The 20,951-nt window shown below is 41.2% G+C and overlaps 1 protein-coding gene across 2 annotated transcripts in view; it reads left to right on the plus strand.

The window, feature by feature from the left end:
* The window catches only part of GRAMD4 (GRAM domain containing 4), an 84,960-nt gene extending 69,438 nt beyond the window's left edge, over nucleotides 1–15,522 (plus strand). For both annotated transcript variants that reach the window (XM_005242311.4, XM_055807925.1), the window contains exons 12-19: nucleotides 1,310–1,353; nucleotides 1,450–1,559; nucleotides 2,832–2,986; nucleotides 6,904–7,051; nucleotides 7,510–7,603; nucleotides 8,716–8,800; nucleotides 10,492–10,560; nucleotides 11,580–15,522. In XM_005242311.4, the coding sequence (XP_005242368.1) occupies nucleotides 1,310–1,353; nucleotides 1,450–1,559; nucleotides 2,832–2,986; nucleotides 6,904–7,051; nucleotides 7,510–7,603; nucleotides 8,716–8,800; nucleotides 10,492–10,560; nucleotides 11,580–11,681 (807 nt within the window). In that variant the 3' untranslated portion in view covers nucleotides 11,682–15,522. The remainder of the gene's footprint in view (nucleotides 1–1,309; nucleotides 1,354–1,449; nucleotides 1,560–2,831; nucleotides 2,987–6,903; nucleotides 7,052–7,509; nucleotides 7,604–8,715; nucleotides 8,801–10,491; nucleotides 10,561–11,579) is intronic.
* Nucleotides 15,523–20,951: the final 5,429 nt, after the last annotated feature.

A 20,951-nucleotide genomic window follows, 5' to 3' on the forward strand; every position in this document is an offset into this window, starting at 1 on the left:
TTACAAACAAGGAGGTTCATAGTCCAAGTACTCAAAGGATGTTGTTAGGCAGCACGTGATAACAGACACTCAAAGCAATACTTCCCTTGCATAGGGATCTTTTCCTACGAGCAATAGAGATCTCAGTAAGATTCCTGGAGCTTCTGAAATGGAACAATGCTTCAGAGAACTGGTTGAGGTTCTCTAGTCATGGCTCTGAGCGAGGTCTGGAGGGGAACAGAAGCAGGTTCTGACAGTTTTTCCCCTAATATGTACATACGAACTTTTGATAATATAGATCAGGTGGCAAATCTTACCACCAGTGTGGATCTATATCCCAAATCTCCTAGTCACAAAACTGGTGTAGGAGACCCTCTTCCTTCAAGATTTCACTGAAGGCTACTGTCTATCTGTGTTAATTCAAGAGTTTGTACAGCATCTCTGAACTAGTCTGTTTTAAACACCACCACTACCACCCCCAAGACCTGAAATCTGCTGCTTGTGTGGGAGAGGGTGAAGGAAGGTTTTCTGCCAGCGCCATCCATTTGATGAGCTCCCCTAGCATCTGAGTGACTCCACCATGCAGTTGAACTGCAGCCTTGTCCCACAAGTAACAACGTGCTGCTGCTGCTGCAAGTAGCTTAGCTTTCTCTTGCCGACTGTGTATGTCTGTCTCCTTCCTTCTGCTGGTGGCGGTGCATATGTTTATCTGAATACCTTTGGAAATTTGTTGGGAGGATGAAATTTACAGGTGTTCTGACCGCAAGGATTGGTCAGAGATGATGGCTGAATAACCCTCTTGGTTCTGAACAGGCATCAGTCTGCATCAACAGTTGTTGGAATTATGTGGAACCTAGTACCTCCAAGGCTGTATTACAAAAACCTGGTAGTGGTGTGTTTCCAAAGAAGGTAGCAGTCCAACATTTGGTGAACTCAGTAACCACTTTCTGAAATTTCAGTGCTCAAATGCGTGAAGAAACTTCCCATTTTGTTATCTACTGACAGAAGCTTTTAACTCTTTAAATATTTGCAGTGATGTAAACACTTTCCAGTCATGACGGTGGGGTCAAATAGCTGCTTCATTTCTAACAGTCAGTCATGAGTTACAGAACAGGTGTTAAATGAGATGGAAGTCATCAAGAATTGCTGTTCTGTTCTGTATTTGCTCAGTTGTGAAGTATATAAATGGCTAAAAATGAGTTTAAAAAAAATGACTTCTGGGAGTTGCTTGTTACCAACAGAGTAAGATAACTGTTGGTTTCTGTTACGTGGGCAAAAAAACCCAAAATAATGCAGGACTTGGTTTTAATTCTCTTTGCTTTTTATGCAGAATCTTTTTGGCAAGATGGCAGACATACTGGAAAAAATTAAGAAGTAAGTTATCTGATGAGTCTTTTTTTCCTCTTAAACCAAGATTTGACCAATGTCCAGAACACTAGTAATAAAATTTTGTTTCTTTTTTGTTTTCAGCTTGTTCATGTGGGTCCAGCCAGAAATAACACAGAAGCTCTACATTACTCTTTGGGCAGCTTTTATTGCATCCTGCTTTTTGCCCTACAGGATTATTGGGCTTGCAATGGGTAAACACAATAAATAATCGACCTGTTACAGTCTAGACTTACTGCATTGAAACTTAACATGATCTTTTGAGGAAGCGTTTTAGAGTTTAAGAAAGAAAAATCTGCATTAATAAATAATGCAGTGTTTTAAAGTATTTCATTTTGCTTGTCATTTTTTATCATAAGCATTTCAAAAACCATCTCTGGGTACATAATATGATAGAATAAGCCTGGATAATGCATTCGCTTCTTGAAGAGGGGAAATTGATGATGAGCTGTTAGTGGAGCTCTTCAGACTGTCAGCTATAGGGCTTCCAGGAAGTCCTATATTTGGGGTTTTTTTCTGCTCATGCATCCTTGCAGTGTATGTGGGACCACATAGAAGGCACGAAGATGACCCGACTGTAAAAAAATGAAAGAGTTAATGGGAGTACTTGTAGAACTTGGAGGATAGGCTGGATAAAATGAACAGATTACTGTGGGTGAAGTTATAGATACTTAAAGTCTCAACTGGGAATTGGGAAAACAGGGCTCTCACTACAGCATGAGACACTTTCCCCCCCCCCCCCCCCAAAGGTATGAAGCCATGTCCTGTGAACCAAGAATTCATTTCTTTTTTTCATTAAAGTAATGATATAATCATATCAGTATTACTCTTAGTGGCACCAGATTTCAAATTGGGTTAGCTTGAACATAAATGTAGTTTGCTTGACATGGCAATTTAATTAGATGTGTGAGGAGTTATTTTTTTACTCTGACTCTTAGGAGATGTGAACGGCATTCAGTAAAGTTTTGAGAGTATTTCAATCCCTTTTTAATCTGGCAGAATGCAAGGAAATTATTTGTATGAGATAAGAGGACATACTGGACTGGAAGACAGAGTTTAATGTAGTACATGAGAGCCCTCTGTTGCCATTTAGATTCATGCAAGGAGCTGCAGAGTTGAATGCTCAGGCATTTGTTTTCTGTTTCAGAAGTAGATCATGTTTTCAGAATGCTTCTGCTAAAAAGGAATGTATGTTTGAATTATTTTAACGTTCTGCATAAACACGAGTGGTTTGAAAGAACTGGGGTTGGGGAACAAGGAGTCTGGACAGGGGAGGAAAAGAAAAATAATTTTCTGTCTTTGGAAGAAGAATCAGAATATTAAAACCGAGAGAATAGTTTAGCACTATGACTGAAGATACAGAATTAGAAGAATCAGATTTCATTCATGAACTTGTTAAAACATGATCAAAAAATTGATGTTCTTAATGCCCCTTCAATGTGCATACTGAAGTGACCTTTTTTCAGGACTCTATGCTGGAATCAAGTTTTTCCTTATTGATTTTATCTTCAAACGATGCCCCAGACTAAGAGCCAAGTATGATACTCCTTATATCATCTGGACAAGTCTCCCGACAGATCCTCAGCTCAAAGAAAGATCTAATGCTACAGTGTCTAGACGGGTAAGGGTAATAAATCTTTTTGTCTCTCTGTTCCCAGCATCTGACAATCAGATCCCTTTCTCCCTTTCCCTTTTCCCCAGTGACTAGAGCACATTAAAGGGAAGGTTAATTAAATCCTAACAGTCAGTGTTAGTTCTACTTTTTTTATTATTTTCAAGATCTACGGAGTTTTTTATATGGATTCTGTTTCTTGTATGAAAGGAGTCTATTACCAAAGTGTGTATATAAATATACAACTATATATATATGGGAAATCATATTAAGCTAAACACACAAAAATAACACCATCCATACTCATATCAATTTCAGTAACATACATCCTGTGTGATTTTATTGTCAAAGTTTAGTCTTTGTATTCCCCTCCTCTGTTCTCAGACATTCTTTTACAGTGAAAATTCAGAATCTTGTGTAAATTGAAAAAAAAAGTTGCTTATAAAAGCTAAATTAAAAAAGGCTTGAATATAATATGCATCTTACTAATGGGATAAGCATTAACAGAGGTAATAAAGTAGTTTACAGATTTAGGCATTATGTCTTACGGTTATTTGTATTAGGTGACCTTTTAGCATAGTAGTGATAAGTGACTTTCCACCATGTTGGTCCTCCAACAGTAGATTTTTCTGTTAAAATCTTGTAGTTAAGTCTTTGTGTTGTGTTTTGTGCATCTCTGCAAATTGTTTTGGGGCTTGGCATAACGGAAAAGAAAGTCATGCTTTTCCATATCCCTGAATTTGTCAATGTTTAGTAGTTTAAAAATAAAAGGAGTTGTAATAAAACTTCAGTCTAATCCCATATTAGCATTTCCTTAATGCCTTTTATCACAATATCTGATTGCATTCATGGAGTATCTGAGTACTGTCATAAGCTCCCTGACTAAAATGTGCAGCACTTAGCAGTAATTCAGCCTGAGTACCCAGCTGGAGAGCAAAGGGGATAAACACATGAACCCTTGGTTGTTAACCTATGAAGCAGTATGGTGTTCTGGGGGTGATGGAGCACTTGGTGGTGAGGTAGCTGTAGCATAAGCTGAGTATTTCAGAAGGAAGTAGTAGAGAAAGCAGTCCCTGAAGAAATTGATTCTTTTGCTCTTATTTTCCAAGGGGCAAGAGGTGAATGAGTGCTTGGACAGAGCCATCCATAGCCTGTATTTCTCTTGCTTGCAGAAGATGGGCTTAGAAGTTTCTGTGCCTCTCGAGTTTACAGGCTGTCTTTCACACTGTGGTGGCTGTGGCAGCTTCTTGCTGGGTCTCTCCAATCTGCCTTAGAGATGAAAAGGCTCTGAACTGCTGAACTTAAATCAATAAACTTAGAGAGTAATTATCCCTTCTGATTTTTCTGTATGGCTTGAAGCAGACACAGTAGTTTTAATACTACTGTGTCTGACTTGGGCTTGGCTTGTCCGCCTGGAAAGGACGTGCAGGGCTGCATTCTCCGCTTCCAGATGTCTTTGAAAACATTAACTTGGTCTCAATAATTTTAGGCAAACTTTCTTACCCCTTGCCACATTTCTGGGAACCTCACAGTATAAAAAATAGATTTTTGTACAAAAAGGTATAATGTAAATAGGATTTTCATTTTTTTTCATGCAAGATGCAGACCCTAAAAGCATATAATGCCAGCATACGTGCATTTGCTTTGGCTTCTCATTAAACAGCTTGTCAGACACCACAAACCTCGACACAATGCAGTATTCATTGCCTATACCACCATTCTGACCCTGTGTTGTTAGAGAACAGTCCTGACAACAGGGTCTGATGGGTAACGGTGGTGTGTCAAAAGGTGATGATGGATCAAGTGAAAAGGAATACCTCCAGGTATTCCTACCTCCAGACCATTGGTGACATTTTTAGACAGTCGGGACCCTTGCAGCATTACAAATCCAATCACTTCCAGTTAGATTTAAGGCTTATCAAAATTGGGCACAATGCTTTTCTTCTAGTAATCGACCATAGGTTCTCTCAAGCCTGGGTGGATATGGATAAATTAGCTGCTTCTTTTAAGGGTAGAGGAAACGTTTGCCTGTGTTAGGAAGGACTAAAAGTAAGGGCAGGACTCTCCCACATCTTTAGCCACCAAGTGGGATGTGGTACTGAAGTTTAAACACCTTTCTTAATTTCTTTATGTACGGGTAGGTAGGAAGCAGCGTAGCAGAGAGCATGAATAATCCTCATCCCAGCGCATAAAACATTAGACCTCTTACCCTGACCTTTTTTATGTTTTGGGCCATGGAGTTTTGCCTAGTTACGTGCATATGGAGCCAAATAACTTATCCAAGAAAGCCTTCAAAAATTCATCTGGTCTTTACTTGCACACAAACTGTTGGAGAAGCAATAATTTGCCTTGATTCCAGGGGCTCAGTCATTGCTAAGGACATGGCAGAAGGGCAGCAACTGAAGCAATAGTACAGTTATCATCAACCATTTGCTTTCCATGTCAACTTTCTTTATTCTTTTCTCCCAAGGCATCGTTGTATTACAGTTACCCTAAAAGCTGGATGGTAAATACCCTCTGCTGTGCCTGTTTTGTCAGTCTGGTTTCTAGTCAGCAAATGCAGCACGTATTTTTTTGTTTGCTTTGGATTTCTTTTGTTAGCACTAAACCCTGCGAAGTGTTGAGTGCTGCCAACTTATGTGCAAAAAAAAAGCAGCAGAGGCTGGCTGGCCTCTGACAGTATCAGGCCTTTACAGAAGAAGGGCTTAGTCCTGAGCTTGCATGTTGTCAGCTTGCCAGTTGTTTAACTGCATGTGTATGGTAGGGCTAAGAACAGAGCTGTTAATGCTTCGATGACAAAAGCCAGCCTTTGGAACCGTGTGGTGCCTCACCAAGACAAAAAAGCAAACGTAGGCATGCTTTCCGAAAGAAATTTCCTGCCATCCTTCCAGAAGCAAGGCTTGTTTGCTAGGGCAGTCTCCAGTGGTTCAGGTGCTCTGTTTGAAAGTAGACTTTACTCAAGTACTTCAGTTTTGAGAACTCCGTGCTACCTTTTTTATCCCCCAAAAGGATGCTGACAGCCATTCCAATTTTATTTCATGTGTCAACACTCTCAACATTCAGTGCAACTTCAAAGCAAAGGAAAGATCAATGGCTCTAATGCAACCTGAATAAATTGGTGTGCTCTAACCACTGATAACTCTTCTTTTTTTAATTGCATTCATTGTGTGTAGTCTCTTGGTTTGTGAGCAAGATCTTGCAGTCAGTGTCACTCAGTTCATGTTTTATTCTATGTATTATACTGTTAAATAGACTTCACTTTTTTTCTTTTGTCACTGTCACATTTGTGTTGTTTGTTTCTTTTCCTGCTAGCTGTCAGGGCATGAAAAGGTATGGATCGTAGCGTGGAAAACTTCCTTTCAATTTCAGCATATGTATTCATAATGAGCTTGTGCAGTTTTGTGTGGCTTTTTCTTTGTTTGCTCTTTTTTTTTTTTCTGAACTTATTTTGTGCGATAATATTTTGTACTTGGCCTGACTGTTGCAGACAAGCCAAGTACTGATAATGTGTTAGCTGTTAGTAATCTCACTAGTATAATAATTGGAGCTGTGTGCAGTAACTTAGCAGTATCTTATCAAATATACCCCTTCCTGTAGATAAATGGTATTTTAATATCGGTGCGTTTAGCACCATCTGCTTTCACCCCAGCAAAGGGTGTCCATCAAAGGGCAGCACTTTGAAAGGTTATGTTCAGATAGCACACTGGTTTTGTGCTATAGCAATAGAATAGTGCCATAGTATAGTGCCATCGTCCAAAGTTAATTTTAGGGAAGTCATTAATGAAAATTGTTGTATTACAGATTTTTATTTCTTTTTCTTTTTTTAGGAAGAGTAGTTAGCCAAGTTTAGGTTGGGTTTTGGTTTTTTAAGAGCACAGCTTAAATGTTGGTGTTGAAATTTTGGAATCATGTTTATTTTCCTGCAGCTTCAAACAGCAGCATCCAGAAGTTACGTGGGCTCAAGTGCCCCAACTGGAATAAGCAAAGATGAAGACACAAGTCGTTTTCATACCACCAAGAGAGGGAATTTCCATGAAGTTTTTAACCTGTCAGAAAATGAGCGTCCTTTGGCAGGTATTACGCAACAGGAAGGCTACGTTGGTAGAGTATTTACTAAAAAGCTAAGGATAGTTTAAAATTGAATTCCCGTTCTGTGCAATGTACAGGTATAAGCTTTTGGTTAAAAAGGCTTGCTTTAAATTAGGATGAACAGAGACAGTCTCTTTCATTCCACATCCTTGCAGTTCTTTGAAAGAATGCACAGCCTGGTGTGCCTTTTGTGGTAATGCAAATGGAATAATCAAGTTAAAAGGAATAATTGTGTGGGTGCGTTTTGGTTTAGGGTTTTTTAAAACCAGTGTTAAAACAGGTGTTACGATGCCTAAAAACACATTTAGGCTTTTCTTTGTAAACACTTCTAGTTTTAGGTATCTAAAGTTTAATTTTCAGTGTTTTCTGCTGTTTTATAAGGAAACTTGGGGGTAATGCCTGTCTTTTTCTTGAAGTAAGATTTCTTGTTATGACTTTTTCAGTGTGTGAAAATGGCTGGCGCTGTTGCTTGATTAACAGAGATAGGAAGATGCCTACAGACTACATCAGGAATGGAGTTCTTTATGTCACAGAAAAGTGAGTCATTGCACTCCACACATTTCTCAGGAGGGAAATAAAACAGGCATCGAAAAATTTGAATCTAAAAGTAATCCTTTAACAGTGTTTTGAAACAAAAATGCCTCTTCCTGGTGCTTTAAGTCCTCAAAACACCATAGGGGAGGGGAGGGCGAGCTGAATCTGGAGTGTGGTAGCACTTGACAAATGTGATTTTGCCTTGGAAGGGCTTGCATAGGAATGAAGAGTGCTCTGTATAGTCATTTGTTAGTTGGTGCAGTTCTTGATGTGGATAACATACTAACTAACTATATATACTAAAAAAAAACCCACCATAAAAGTTAAGCGTACTTTGAGAGTGGTGATCAATGGTTATTTGGCAAATACTCTTAGGTGGGTTTTTTTAAAGCAAATTGAGTGTATGGCTTCCTTGAAACAATGTGCAACAAAAAGAAAACAGATACTCAAACCTTGGTGGCAGATCTAGTACTTGATTTTTATTTTTTTTAATCCTTACTTACCCCCTAGCCTCCCAGGGCTGAATAACTTATCTTCACTACTGTTTGGGTCTTGCCCTGACATTCCATTGGAGTGTAATGAATGGGAGTAAAGCTCATCTGTATGCTGTGTCACCTAGTGATGGTGAGCACTCTCCAGCATTTAGAAATCGGAGCTTTTGTTTGCATCACAATAACATGAAACTAATGCAGTGTTTTTCATTACTCTTTTAGGATGGTAAAGGATTTATAAGCCTTTTGAGATTTGGTATTTCAACTGTTTAAGGGTATATCTGCTTCCTCTGTCTTTAAAATGCTTGTCAGGTTTAACCATTCGGTGCAGGAATATAAATACAAGATTTTTGTGTGTATGTGCATACAGTATGTTCTGGGCTTTCAGTCACATTAGCCAGTTGCTGGAATTTACAAATGTTTGCTCTGAATTAGAAGCCATAACTGAATTACTGAATTGTGTGCTGTGTGCCTCTTTTTTGGTTTTTTGGGGGGTTTGGGTTTTTTTTTTTGAAACTGATCTTAACCTGTGAAACTTCAAACTTCAGAAGTGACAGAAGGGATACTGAGAACATTGTGTTAGAATACTGTATTAAAATGAGCATTTTCTTTCTTTTTCTTCAGTTACTTGTGCTTTGAAAGCTCCAAATCTGGCTCATCTAAAAGAAATAAAGTTATAAAGCTAACGGATATAACAGATATTCAGAAGGTATGTCTGTTTTGTTTTGCAAATAGGGGAGAAAGCTGGTTTTCTGTTCAGCTGGTAATGTTTTGCCCTTCTGCTTATGTCACTTTGAAAAAGCACGCCATTCATAATTTTTACTAGTAAAATGTAATTCTGTGATAAATAATATTTCCCAGAACTGCTTCTTTAGCCATTTGGACTCACCACAAGGCAAAGTAGTTTACTAAACCCTTATACTCCTGACTTATTTTAAAATTAAAGTTGCATTGTTTCTTAACTCCTGCATTGACTATAGCTGTGTCGGTTTTAAGAAGATTTTGTGGTAGTGGGGATTGTATAATACTGACTTCAGTTTGGATGTTGATATCGGTAGATGCACCATCTTAAAAGTTATCCCTTAGATATCCCTTAAAATATACCTTCGAGGGAAGAGGGATTTTTCAGTGGAGACAGGTAAATCATTACAATAGCCAGACTGGATCAGGCTGTTCCATCTAGTTTTGTCTAGCTGGCATCCCGTCACTAACAGGAAACAAGTGGATGGTTGGAAGCATAGCAAGTAGGATACCATCCTTCCTCTGGTTGAATTTATCAGCCTGCAGTCACCAATGGCTTTACTGGTGCCTTGTGTCACTCTGATATTTAATGTCACTTTTTGTTACCCTCTCTGAACTGGTCCTCCCCCTTAAACGCAGACACCCCTGCTTTCTACTACATCTTCTGGCCGTGAGTGCCACAGATGAAATCATGCTGGTCAAAGAAACACCTCAGCCCGGTGTCTACTGCTTAAGTACCTCCAGGTTTTCAAATGAATGCCTTCTTATTTATATCACGTGTCTATAAAGCAGGCAACTTACGCTCAACTTGGACGTTCCTGTTGGAATTAATAATGCATATTGGTGGATTTTAAACATCATGCTTGAACTAATACTGACCCGTTGTTTAGTAGGCCTTTACTGCCATAAAGGTCCTTTTGCATCTGTCTAACGTTTTTAATGAAGGTGAGACAGGGAGCGTGCACCCAGACATAAAAATGTACCGCACCTGGTTTTATTTGCGAGTAGGAAACACAGGTCAGACTTGGGCTGTCTTCCCGCTGGGGATGTGCCCCAGTTCAGGTAACTGTATTCTTTCTTATCCTTGGGGACTTTCTTTAAGAAGAAAAAAACCTCAAAACCCAATGCCCTGTACATAGCCTGTTTGTCTATTTAATTTTGAAAAAGGAGCTTTTTCTGGTCTGCTTGCTGCTGCTTTAAACAGTGGATGAACGTTCCTTCTAGGGAAACCTCTAGGTGATGCTCCCAGGCACGCTCTCAGGTGCATAGGTGCGCGTGGGGCTGGGCTGTGCTGCCTGCCTGCCCCATCCAGCTGCTGGCGTGGTCCCTGGCATCGCGGCTGGGCCAGCTCCCACGTGCTGTAGCGGTACCAGGGCGCTCAGCTGGGGCCGGGGCTGGTTCTGGCAGGCAGGCTGGCTGTGCCGCGGCACACGGGAGGAGGAGGAGGAGGAGGAGAGGCAGGTTCTTGTTGTACAGGCAATGCTGTACCCATTGACTCTGGGGTTAGGGAACAGCTTCTGGCCGCCTCTTGTTTTTAACGGAGGTCTGTTAGTTGTGGCTGGGAGGACATACCAGTGATGAGTTGTGTAACCTCCTCAGCACCTTTTGCAGTTGTTCAGTATATAAGATATCTTTCATCTGTGTGTTTTTTCTTTTTAGTATAAAGTGCTCTCTGTTCTCCCGGGATCAGGCATGGGTATTGCTGTATCAACACCATCGACACAAAAAGTAAGCAGCTGGCTGTATCTGTATTGCTGTGTTTGACTTCATGCCCTTTTTTTCTTCCTTCTCTGGCTAGCACCAGAATATAGGCTTTTTTTGTTATTGTTGTTTCCTTATGCCAGTGTTTGTTTGCTGTTGTTTTTTATTTAAATTCACTTGTCTAATATTCAGTATATTTGTCTTCAGAATTTTAGTGAACTAAACATTCAGCTTGTTCTCCTGCATCTGGACTATTTTACTATAACACTTCAGAAAAATTTTCTCCGTCCTTTCTGCTCCATTATTTCATTAATTCCATTGACCGTTCACCAGTGTCCTTCATCAGGAGCATGGGTGCTGCTCTGCTGTGTAGTCTGAAGTGAAAAGCTGATGGCTTGGGAGTATCCATGGGTGAGGAGGCTTTGGGGTGGAAGGGCCTGGCCCTCGGATTAAATTTTCCTGTTTCAGTCTTATGGTGCTAAAGATTTAAGTTTCTCTAAGCCTCAAATACCTTTTGGACAACTGAAACTTTCTTTAACATACGACTAAACCTTATTTTAAACCAATCAATTATTTATAACATTTTGCCAAGTCACACAACTTGTACCAGGTTTCCTGATTGCTGTTTGCTATTGAGAAATGCTTTTAATTATGAGGTTAATAATGTTAATTACCTAGATAAATATTCTATGAGCCAAAATTAAGAGGCACCGATACAGATTTTTTTAAAGTCTTTAAAGAAGGCAGAGGTCGGTCAGGAAAACGTCATGCCCTGAGCAGATGGAAAGTGAGTTACAGTGTTCTCGGTTGCTAATACTCTGTGCAGACACATTTAATGCCGCGGTTGGTTTAGGAAGAAGGGAAGCATACTAGAAACTCTGCCATATATCCACAGATTTAGCAGAGAAAAGGATTCGTATATCTTTATTAATGCACTTTGAGTACAGTTACTCTCTTGTTTCTATTGACTTGTCCAGAACTATACCTAGAGGAAGTTTTTTTTCTTCTGTGGACTGACATGATCTGGTTTTTTTTCTGTCATTTAGCCTTTGGTGTTTGGTGCCATGGTACACAGAGATGAAGCTTTTGAGACAATTTTCAACCAGTATGTGAAAATAACCTCTGCATCATCAAGCAGTGAGAGCTAGTATCTTGTCTTAGAAGATCTAAAGGAAACTTTCTTATTTTACAACTTGGTAGTGAAAAAAATGAACATCCTCATCTATTTTGCAATAATTTTTCTTGTCTGGTGGTTTATATTCTCTCTGTTACATAAATCAAGTGTATTTTATATATGCCTTCATGTTTGTTTTTAAGGTTTTTGTAAAAAAAAAAACAAACAAAAAACAAAATGAAACAAAACAGTGAAAGTGCTATCATCACTATTAGCCTTGCACATTAAGCACTTTTAATGTTTATTTACTGACATTAAAAGCTGGGAAGATAACTTGGAGAACTGACTAAATAACAAAGTGAAACAGATTGATTCTTTTTATTCCACTGATACCACTAGGGATACATTTGTCCCTTTTTCTTGGATATTTTTCCCCAAGATGTGAGAATGATGACTGCAGCACCCTGAAGTCTCTTTCTTCTGCTCAGAATTTTTAATTGGGTTCTTTATTAAAACTGATAGCAACACCAAGGAAGTATTAGCATCTTAGCGTTTCCATATTTATAACTGCATTCAAAAGAACTTCTTGCTGATGGTTGTATCGCAGAAGGGTATTTTACCAGTTTGGTTAGGTTCAATTTTTCCTGCGTGCAAATGTTTAAATTGCTTGTACAGTGAATTGGAGGAGAAAGTTTGTAATTATATCTTCCTTTCCTAATTAACCAAAGTAAGAGGAAGGAAGGCAGGCAAATACTTTTTATAAAAGAGGGCACCAAAATGTTGTTCCTAAAATGTTAGGCATCATATATTTGTATTTCTGTAGATATTTGTCACGGAAGGGCTCAACTATTGTACATGTTGTATGTACAAGGTGTTTGTATGTTAATGCATTAAAGACCTGCAGGCTTTTCGTGCTGGGGGAGGTGGATAATTAAACTAAACTGAGACATGAATTTTTTTTAATTTGACTTTTGTCTTGAGTTACCTTGTAGTGAAATAACACTATAATACAGCAAGTGAAAGCAATAGTTCCTTTTCAAAGCATCGTTTGAGGGGCATTGGTATGTTGCTGTCTTGCCCCTTGCAAAATTAAATTTTAGTAACAATTAAACCCAACTGCCAGGTAAAGCAGGAAGGCTGTGCTCCTTTAAACTCTCTCAGGCCTGTCTAGCAGCAAAGCACATATTGACTTCTCTCTTTAATATTAGAAAGCTTTTATACTCTATATAATAGCACCCATCTGAGAGGTTTAGAATTTTATTTGCATTTTCATGAAAGCACAGTAGGAGTTATGCCAAGCCTTCCAGTATGTCTTTTCCTTTGCTGTGTCTTTTGAGTTGAGTGGGATGGATGTTTCCAGACATTATGTGAATGTCCCAAAAAAAACCAATGGAGATGTAAATTCTTATGTGAAAATGGGACTAAATTTCATGAATTTTTTTTCTCCTTTTTTAAACAGGAATTTTCTTTCTTTATAGGGAAAGGGGTAAAAACGAAGGAGGGAGAGGGAGACAAACACCAAAGGGTATTTAACTCTTAGCACATTTTTTAATTAAAGTCTCTCAGCAAATACAGCAGTAATGGAGAAGGTGGCAGTCAAACTGTACAAACCTTATTTCAGTCTGGCCATGAAGAGGCATGATAATGAAGAGCTTCATATGAACTTGATAGTGAAGAAATACTGTTGAATACTGTGATCTGGTTGGGTACTGTAAAGTGAAACACTGATGGGATAAAACTCCTTGCCCTGGGTGGAAATGTAAACGAGCATGGGGAAGAATCCACCGTAACAGCTAAAACGCTGTCATCGAGTTCTCCCTTTAGAGTAGCACTTGAACATGTCTTTACGTGACCTGAAAAAGGGGTGCATTTCTGACACCTCCTTTGGTATGGTATAACTTAAGGCCTGAAAACTTAAAATGTAAGTGAAGCTGGTGGGAAATCCATTTTGCCAAGTTCTAATATGGATGTGGCTTGACACTTTATGGTTTCTTCACTTTACACATTCAGGTTTCATTTAAGTAAAAATTCTTGATCTTAAATTTTTCTCATCAAACCTACTTTGAAAATCAATTAATCGGTTTTTGTAATTGTTGTCTATTATCATTTGGCTTCCTTTTCTAAAAGCTTCCTTGAATAGTTAGTGTGGATAACAAATAGGCATTAAAATCGCTTAATGTTATATAAATCGTAATCAGATTCATTCATTTTGTCTTAAGAAGAAAAATCCCTTGGGTGTGTTCAAGGTTATCCTTTTTTTTGGAGAAACAGAAAACTATATTTTTTACAGAGAGCATGCTCTTTTTCTTATTTTTGTATCATTTTTCAAGTGTAATTTATACCTTCACTCTGATCATAACAGCAGTTTCAGTAGGAAATCAGTCGACTTGCACTTATTACCTCCTCCCCCTCCCACCCTTCACTGGTTGACCCTAGTATGTGGGGTTGGCCTAGATTCTGGTTACTGGAGGAGCTATAGGTCCTGTGCTGACGGTGCCAGGACAGTTAACCATACCTAGGCTTTGGAGAGGGAGAAAAGAAATCATTATCCTTTTCTCAGACTGAAATGCCTCATGTACAATATGCTTTTAAATTTTCTTTTTTTTTCTGGATAAAGAAATTAGAAACTTGTAAAATCTAATGTGTTGACATTTGAAATTAATCCGCACTTTAACAGTGTGAACTTAAAAGTTAGAGGTTAAGCCTAGTAGAGATACAGTAAACCTAGTGCAAACTGCAATGCAACATTGTTTCACTCTAATATATAGAAAACAGACTGGTTTTTTTTTAAAAAAATAGAGTTGTAATATAATTGACAAATATCTGTGTACGTATTTTGCAAAGTTTGCTTTACATTGGGTCGTCCAGGTTCCTGCTACATAACTGCTCCGGTGGCGTATGTGACTTCAGAGACACTAGAAGGTAACCTCGGTGTGTTTACTTCTGCTTTTCCTCCTGCTACACCCTCCCAGGTTTGGTGGGCAAGAGGGGATGGACAGTGAGTAAATATATACTTGACTTGTATAATTACATTGAAGCTCTCGCCTGAAATTCCAATCTTCCTGTGTAGTTTTGCAGTGTAACCTGGTGCACTTCAGTAACAGGCTGGGTTGTACCACTTAACTGTAAAGTGCTTCAAATAGCAGAAAGTGATGTTCTTGTCATTCTGTCTGTTTGCTGTTTATATTTGCAATTCTGTTGATGTCCGTGGTTCATTGCTGGATCATTCACGCGTAATTGGATATAACTTCTTTAAAAGTGCATTGGTTAGTTTGAGTCCCTTTTAAAGAGGAAAAAAAAAAAAAAAGGGTGATGAAAACTGACTGCTTTAATTCTTTATCAGTGACCATTTGAATTCAAAAGGCAAAAAAAAAGCTGAAATATGAAATCATGCCTTTCCGTGCTCTGTAGCTTTTGTGAGGCAAGATTGAATAAAACGAGCTATTAGTAGCAACATCACACAGGATGCCAGCAGCAAACCCCTACCCTTGTTCCTGCAGACAAAGAGAAAAGAGGTTTTACTCAATCATGAAGAGATGAAAGGATGTACTTTTTTTGGCTACTTAAACTTGTATTAAAAACACTGGTAGTTTTTATTGAATTCTGTACATTTTGGCAGATGTTTAATTTCTACTAATCATTGAAATATAATGGATGTTAAAATTTTTATGTCTGAAGTTTGAGTCTATATTTTGAAGTTGTAAATAATTCATTATCAGTGTAACTTTTGTTTGACAAAAGACTTATACTGTATGAAGAATTGAAATAATGAAATTATTTGCCCTGTACATTTTTTAAGAAAATCTTGTTTGTTTAAAAAGTCTTGTATAAATTATAATTTTTATTTAAATAAACCTAAAAATGCTTTGTGCTAATGCTTTTTACAAACTTTAATAACTTGTCTGTCAAAACTACACGAGATTTCTTGAAACGAGGTGAGCTGTGGTGGCTATGAATCTGCCAAAAAGCACTATCACTGCAGGGGAGGCGGTGGGTTTTGTTTCTCACTGCTTTTGAAGCCCAAGGAATGTACTTTTATTTTAGCTAATCCTGTTGATATATATTGGGTTTCAGATCTTGGTAAGTACATCTGTCCCCTTGTAACTGTACGGTTAATTTAAGGGATGAAAAAGCAACCGGTGATTTCTAAGGTGCTGCCTTTGCAGGAGGGCATGGGTGGCACGAGGGGTACCAACTCCTGTCTGCCAGAGCTCCTCCACGCAAAGATAGCGGCAGGCTGTGCTACAGGCGGGCGCTGCAGGCAAGGGTGAGCCTTTCCCACCCCAGAGGTGTGCAGGAGGTGTGCTCGGCAGAGGCATCCCACATCCAGAGAGGGCTGTTCTGCAGCATCTGCCTCACTTCAGCTCATCGGTCACGCTGAGGGGTACCTAACAGCTGCGCCTTTGGCTGTGCCGCCCTGTAACCTGCTGGGGTTAAATGTCGGGGGGGCTGCTTTAGTCACGCCGTGTGCCGGGGGGGTCACTGCCCAGCGCTGGCGCTCAGCGGCTGCACCGGCCTTTGTCTGCGGGTAGGAGTGTAACAGCCAGGAGTGGGCTGCCTGGCCATCTAATCCAGACCTCTTTGTTTGCCTCTACAATGCTCGTTTCTGTGTTTTGCTCAGCTGAAATAGATCACTCTGGGACAGATCCTCCAGTCGTGAATGTGTGCGGCTCCATTTTTTTCAGTGCTCCATTTTCTCATGATGGCAGCGCTGCATCTGGTGATACAATGGTGCTTTTAAGCTGGTATTTTATGTGTTCCGACAGTACCTAACTTGTCCTGACAATGCTTCCCTCTTGCACGACTTTAATGCATTTTTCATTAAATATTTGTACGAGATGAGTTGCATCTGCGGCAGTACTCGCAGAGACTGGACTCGACTCAACCCCACCTGCCTGAAGCCTCGTGGAAGGAGAGCGTGGGGCCTGCAAGTCTCCTTTTGGCCATAGACTGCATGGCACTTGGGGGGAGGGGGTGGTCTTCCTGAAGACAGTGCTTGCTTTCTCAAGCTTGCTTTAGCAGCCCGTGAAAATAATGGAGTTGAAAGCCTACGTTAAGCAAAATATGTGTCTGCAGAGGAATAAACTTAGAAGTAGCTGCCTGCTGCAAATGGCATTTGGGAAGGACTGCTTGAACCTAAGCTAGTATTTGCTCAGGCATCTCCGTGCTAGTCTCTTGAGCAGGGGGCATGAGGTTTTAACCTCTCACAGTTCAGTCAGTAAGATATTCTGAAAATCGTCCCCCTAAGTTAAGTTTTTTTAAGTCAGGTAAGTATTTTTGAAGGGCTGCTTGAAATACAGAGTCTATAAACCAAACTACATCCACTGTTGGTTTTCCTTTGCGGAAGATTGTCTCCTTGTGACCAGAAACATAATTAACCACTCACAAATGTTAACCAGCCACACAACAGGAAAAAGAGAGACATGAGCTGTTTCTAAACCCCACAGTCCTTCAAAATACCATGCATGTCTATAAATTTACAGAAGTGGGATCTATGTGAGAAGTATTTGGGACCAAAAGCAGCTCTTCGCAAAGAAAAGGTCAGGGGAAAAAGCTTAAATCTTCTAGATGCTGTTTGGGAAAAACTGGGGGTGGGTCCTGGGGTGTGAATGGCAACTTCCATGGGTCATTTCTTTGTGGAATGTATATATGTAATGGTAGCATTTCCCTTTCTTTACTTTTGGGAGGTGAGGTTTAGCATATTAATGCAAGGCTTTTTCCTGTGTTCACATGGGTTTTTCTTGCGACACCCTGTGTTTTGGATGCTTGTGGGAAATGTGTGCATGGTGTCGGTTAGTGGATGGGCTCTATGGAATCTTCCAGAGCTACACAGGGCATCATCAGTGCTCACAGTGCTCACCTGGCAAGGGAGATGCCTTAGAAAGCCATTTTCCTGCTCATAGGTGGAGCTTGACGTAGTTTCTCGTGGTGGGTTGACCCCTATGACTTACCAAAATAAGCAACCCTGACTGCATGGCTCGTGGAGTGGTGGCAGCTGTGTCTGCACTCAAATCCTTACGCAGGATGAGTGGTTCTGGGCGCTTTCCAAGGGAAGCAGGGCACAGTGGGGGGGGATTAAGCCCTGGTTTAGGTGATGCAGGACTGAAGTGGTGTCTGCTGGAAAGGAGGACGGATGGGATGCAGGGGACAGGCAGCTTTGGGTCCAAAACTGGACTTGAGATGGCTGTAGGTGCCCTCCACACCATCTGTAGCCGAGCAGAGTTCAGAAGGGCTTCTGGAAAAGGAGGGGAAGTGCTGTCTTCAACGATGCATCCAGACTTGCTTTCAAATATACCAAAAACTGTCTAAAAAGTGTTTATGTGAAGAATGTGGATTTATTGTATTGCCCTAATACAGCCATTTTCAAATATGACCACTGTGGTCTTCATGCAGGGCCACTGTGTGGCAAATATCAGTTGCATTTGGTACTTTTTGGGGAAAATAAACACACAAAAAAATTGTATATGGCCTCAGCAAATGACCTGGACTTACTGCTCTACTAACTCATACTTAAGATTTATTCCTAGTATTTGAGTAGTTTTATTGTTTTATATTCCCAACAAGGTGGTCTGCTTAGTGAAGACTTACTGTGCATCGTACAGCTTTCTCCTGCCTTGTGGATGACGGGAGCCCATTAACGCCTGCAGAGAGCCAGGCTCCAGGCTGAACTGAGCAAACACCTTGAAAACCCAAACGCTGGCCTCTGTTCAAGCAAACATTTAAAGCTGACTACGGTTTTGTGCCAAACTAAGAGCTCCCAGCCTCCTGCCACTTACGTTATGCCAGCACCAGGGCTCACCAGACCTTCCTAAAATGGCAGGAACCCAGCAGAGGACCCGAGCAATGAGAAGAGCAGTGTGTGTCTCCCGTTCCAGCACAGCAAGCTGGTCCAGGCTGGCTTAGCTGCCCTTGGGTCTGCAGCCCCAGGTGGGGGTTTGGTGACTGTAGCAGAGCTGGCATGTGCAATGGCTTCTGTATTGTCCTTTTCGATTTTGCAGTGCCCATCAGATTTCAGAGGTAACTTCAGAATGTAAATTGGATAAACATTAAAGGCTGGTCCTAAGTTTATAATAGTAAAGAATAACGGAAAGAAACTCGGCTAAAACTAAGGTTTGTGCGTGTGCGAGTTAACTCCAGACAAAACCCGATTGTGCAAATATTTAGAGTCTGTGTGCTGTTAGAGGTATGTTTAATCTGCTAAATCTGCTTCCTTCACGCCCTGACTTTTCCCCTGCTCCTTCTCTCAGAACTTCAGCCGGAGCTGGCAAAAAGGCGAGGAGGGGGTGGCAGTTGCTCATCTGTTGTTGGGGTCCATTGCAGTCGGGGCAGGGATGGTTGGAGGGCAGCCAGGAAGCATGGCCAGGAGGGGTGGTGGGCTTTCTGTTTGAGTGGGTTGTGTCAGGGGCTGTGCTGAGCTGGGCTCGTCTCTCCTGGAATCCGGGGGCGGGGAGCGGGAGTAGCTGCCCCGGAGCCCCATGCAGAAGAAGCAGAAGACTTGTTACCTCACTCATCCTAAAAATCACAAGTAAGGATCTTGGATGTTGTTGAATTTAAGTAAAAAAGGTTTGGTTTTGTTTAAACCCGTGTTAGTCTCCGGTTTTACTTTCTCCTTTCTGCATATGTGCCTGTGGGCACTGAGAAACAGACCAAAACCTTACCTTTCAGTGCACAGCAGATTTATCACATGAAGCTAGGCCGCCTTTTTCCAGGCCCTTAACCCCTGCCCAGCCATCGTGCACCTGTAGCTCGTTCCACTCCAGTTCCTGAAGCTGCCTCCAGCTGTCCCGTGCTCCCACAGGGGCCAAGGGCCAGCGCGTGGCTTGGGAGGTGGTGGCACTGCTCCTAGGAGACCTCTCTGGGCATCACCTGGAATCTGATACCGCAAGGCTGGGAGTGCTTCTGCCTGCCTTAGCTGGTTAGTCACTTTTTGATTAAATCTGCTGGGAAATTTGGCTTCTAGAGGGTTGGGTGTGGGACAAGTGAGTGTTTGCCAGAAGGAAGCTGTGGTGCCTCCTTTTGCAAAAGGAGGTGGGGAGAGTAACTGGTGGAAATGGTTTTATCTCATTTCTTGCAGCTCCCCCAAGGCAGCAGAATGCTTTCCCTGGTTTTCCCCTATGGCCAGTGTTCATCATCTCTTTAAAGTGGAGCTTGGGCAGACTTACACTTGACCCAGCTTCAGAGGTTCAGACGTGGGTTGGTGTAAACTATAGGTAGACTGAGGGTTGGTTTGTGGGCCTGTGTGAAAAAAGAAAGTTGCTGGTGGTGCTGGTGTCCTGAATCATTGCAAAGTCTTATCCTCAGCTTGTAAGCTGGGTGCAGATGTGTCACTGGTTGTACCAGCAGTGGCGGCTGCCGGGACAAAGCTCAGGCTTCCCAGATCCCTGTCGGCACATCCCTGTGTGAGAATTGTTCTTAGGCAAACACACTTTCTAATGGTGCTTTTAAAACCTAGATAGGGGGAACTTGCATCCTCAGATGGGGTACGTCCTGCTCCCGTTACGCTACCGTACCCTTGGTCTGCAAAGAAAATACTCTCGCTGATTTCAGCATTTGGTGTGTTTACCTCCGTATTTATGATTCCACTTTTTATGATTTCACGTTGCTTTTCAAAAGCAGCAGCTGAGTCATGGAGCTCACCAGCACCAGGCTGGGGTGGGGACCCTTCGGCCGTGGCCAGTCCCTGGGCACTGCCGGCAGCCTGGGGCGCTGCTGGTGTTGGGAGGTTCCCATGACAGCGCTGGGAACCTGGCCTGTGAGTTCTGTGTCAAAACACATCACACAAGATCCTTCATAAGCTATTTATGTTACTCTGTGGCTGTATTACTTCAAAACACTGTAGTATAATCCTCCTTGCTGCCAACATTTTTGTTGGAGAATATAAAATCAAAACATAGGTGCCAGGTTTCAGTTACTTCTAAGTTCTTATTTTTAGGAATTAGATTTTTTAACTTATTTTAATTACTGACAAGAAAGCCCTGATGAGAGACGCTTTTTCCCTGCTTTCAGCAGTGCCATTTCGGCAATCGCATCAGTTTGCTCAGAAACAGATCAGCTGATGAGAGAGCCGAGCACCTGGCGAGGGATGCTGCACACTGTGATGGGGGAGCACCGTGGTGACAGGCTTGCTCGCACTCCTGATTTCTGGCAAGGCTGGATCTCCAAGAGGGAGTAAATCCCAAATGTAGGTGCTTTAAAGCTCCTGTGGTGGGCACCCAACCCTGCAGTTGTCCAAATGGAGAGAGCTGCTGAAGCTTTTCGGCCCAGAGGACCCTCACAGTGCCTGCAAACTTGATGACCCCTCTGA

Source organism: Falco peregrinus, chromosome 6, assembly GCF_023634155.1.
Source record: "Falco peregrinus isolate bFalPer1 chromosome 6, bFalPer1.pri, whole genome shotgun sequence".
Lineage (NCBI taxonomy): Eukaryota > Metazoa > Chordata > Aves > Falconiformes > Falconidae > Falco > Falco peregrinus.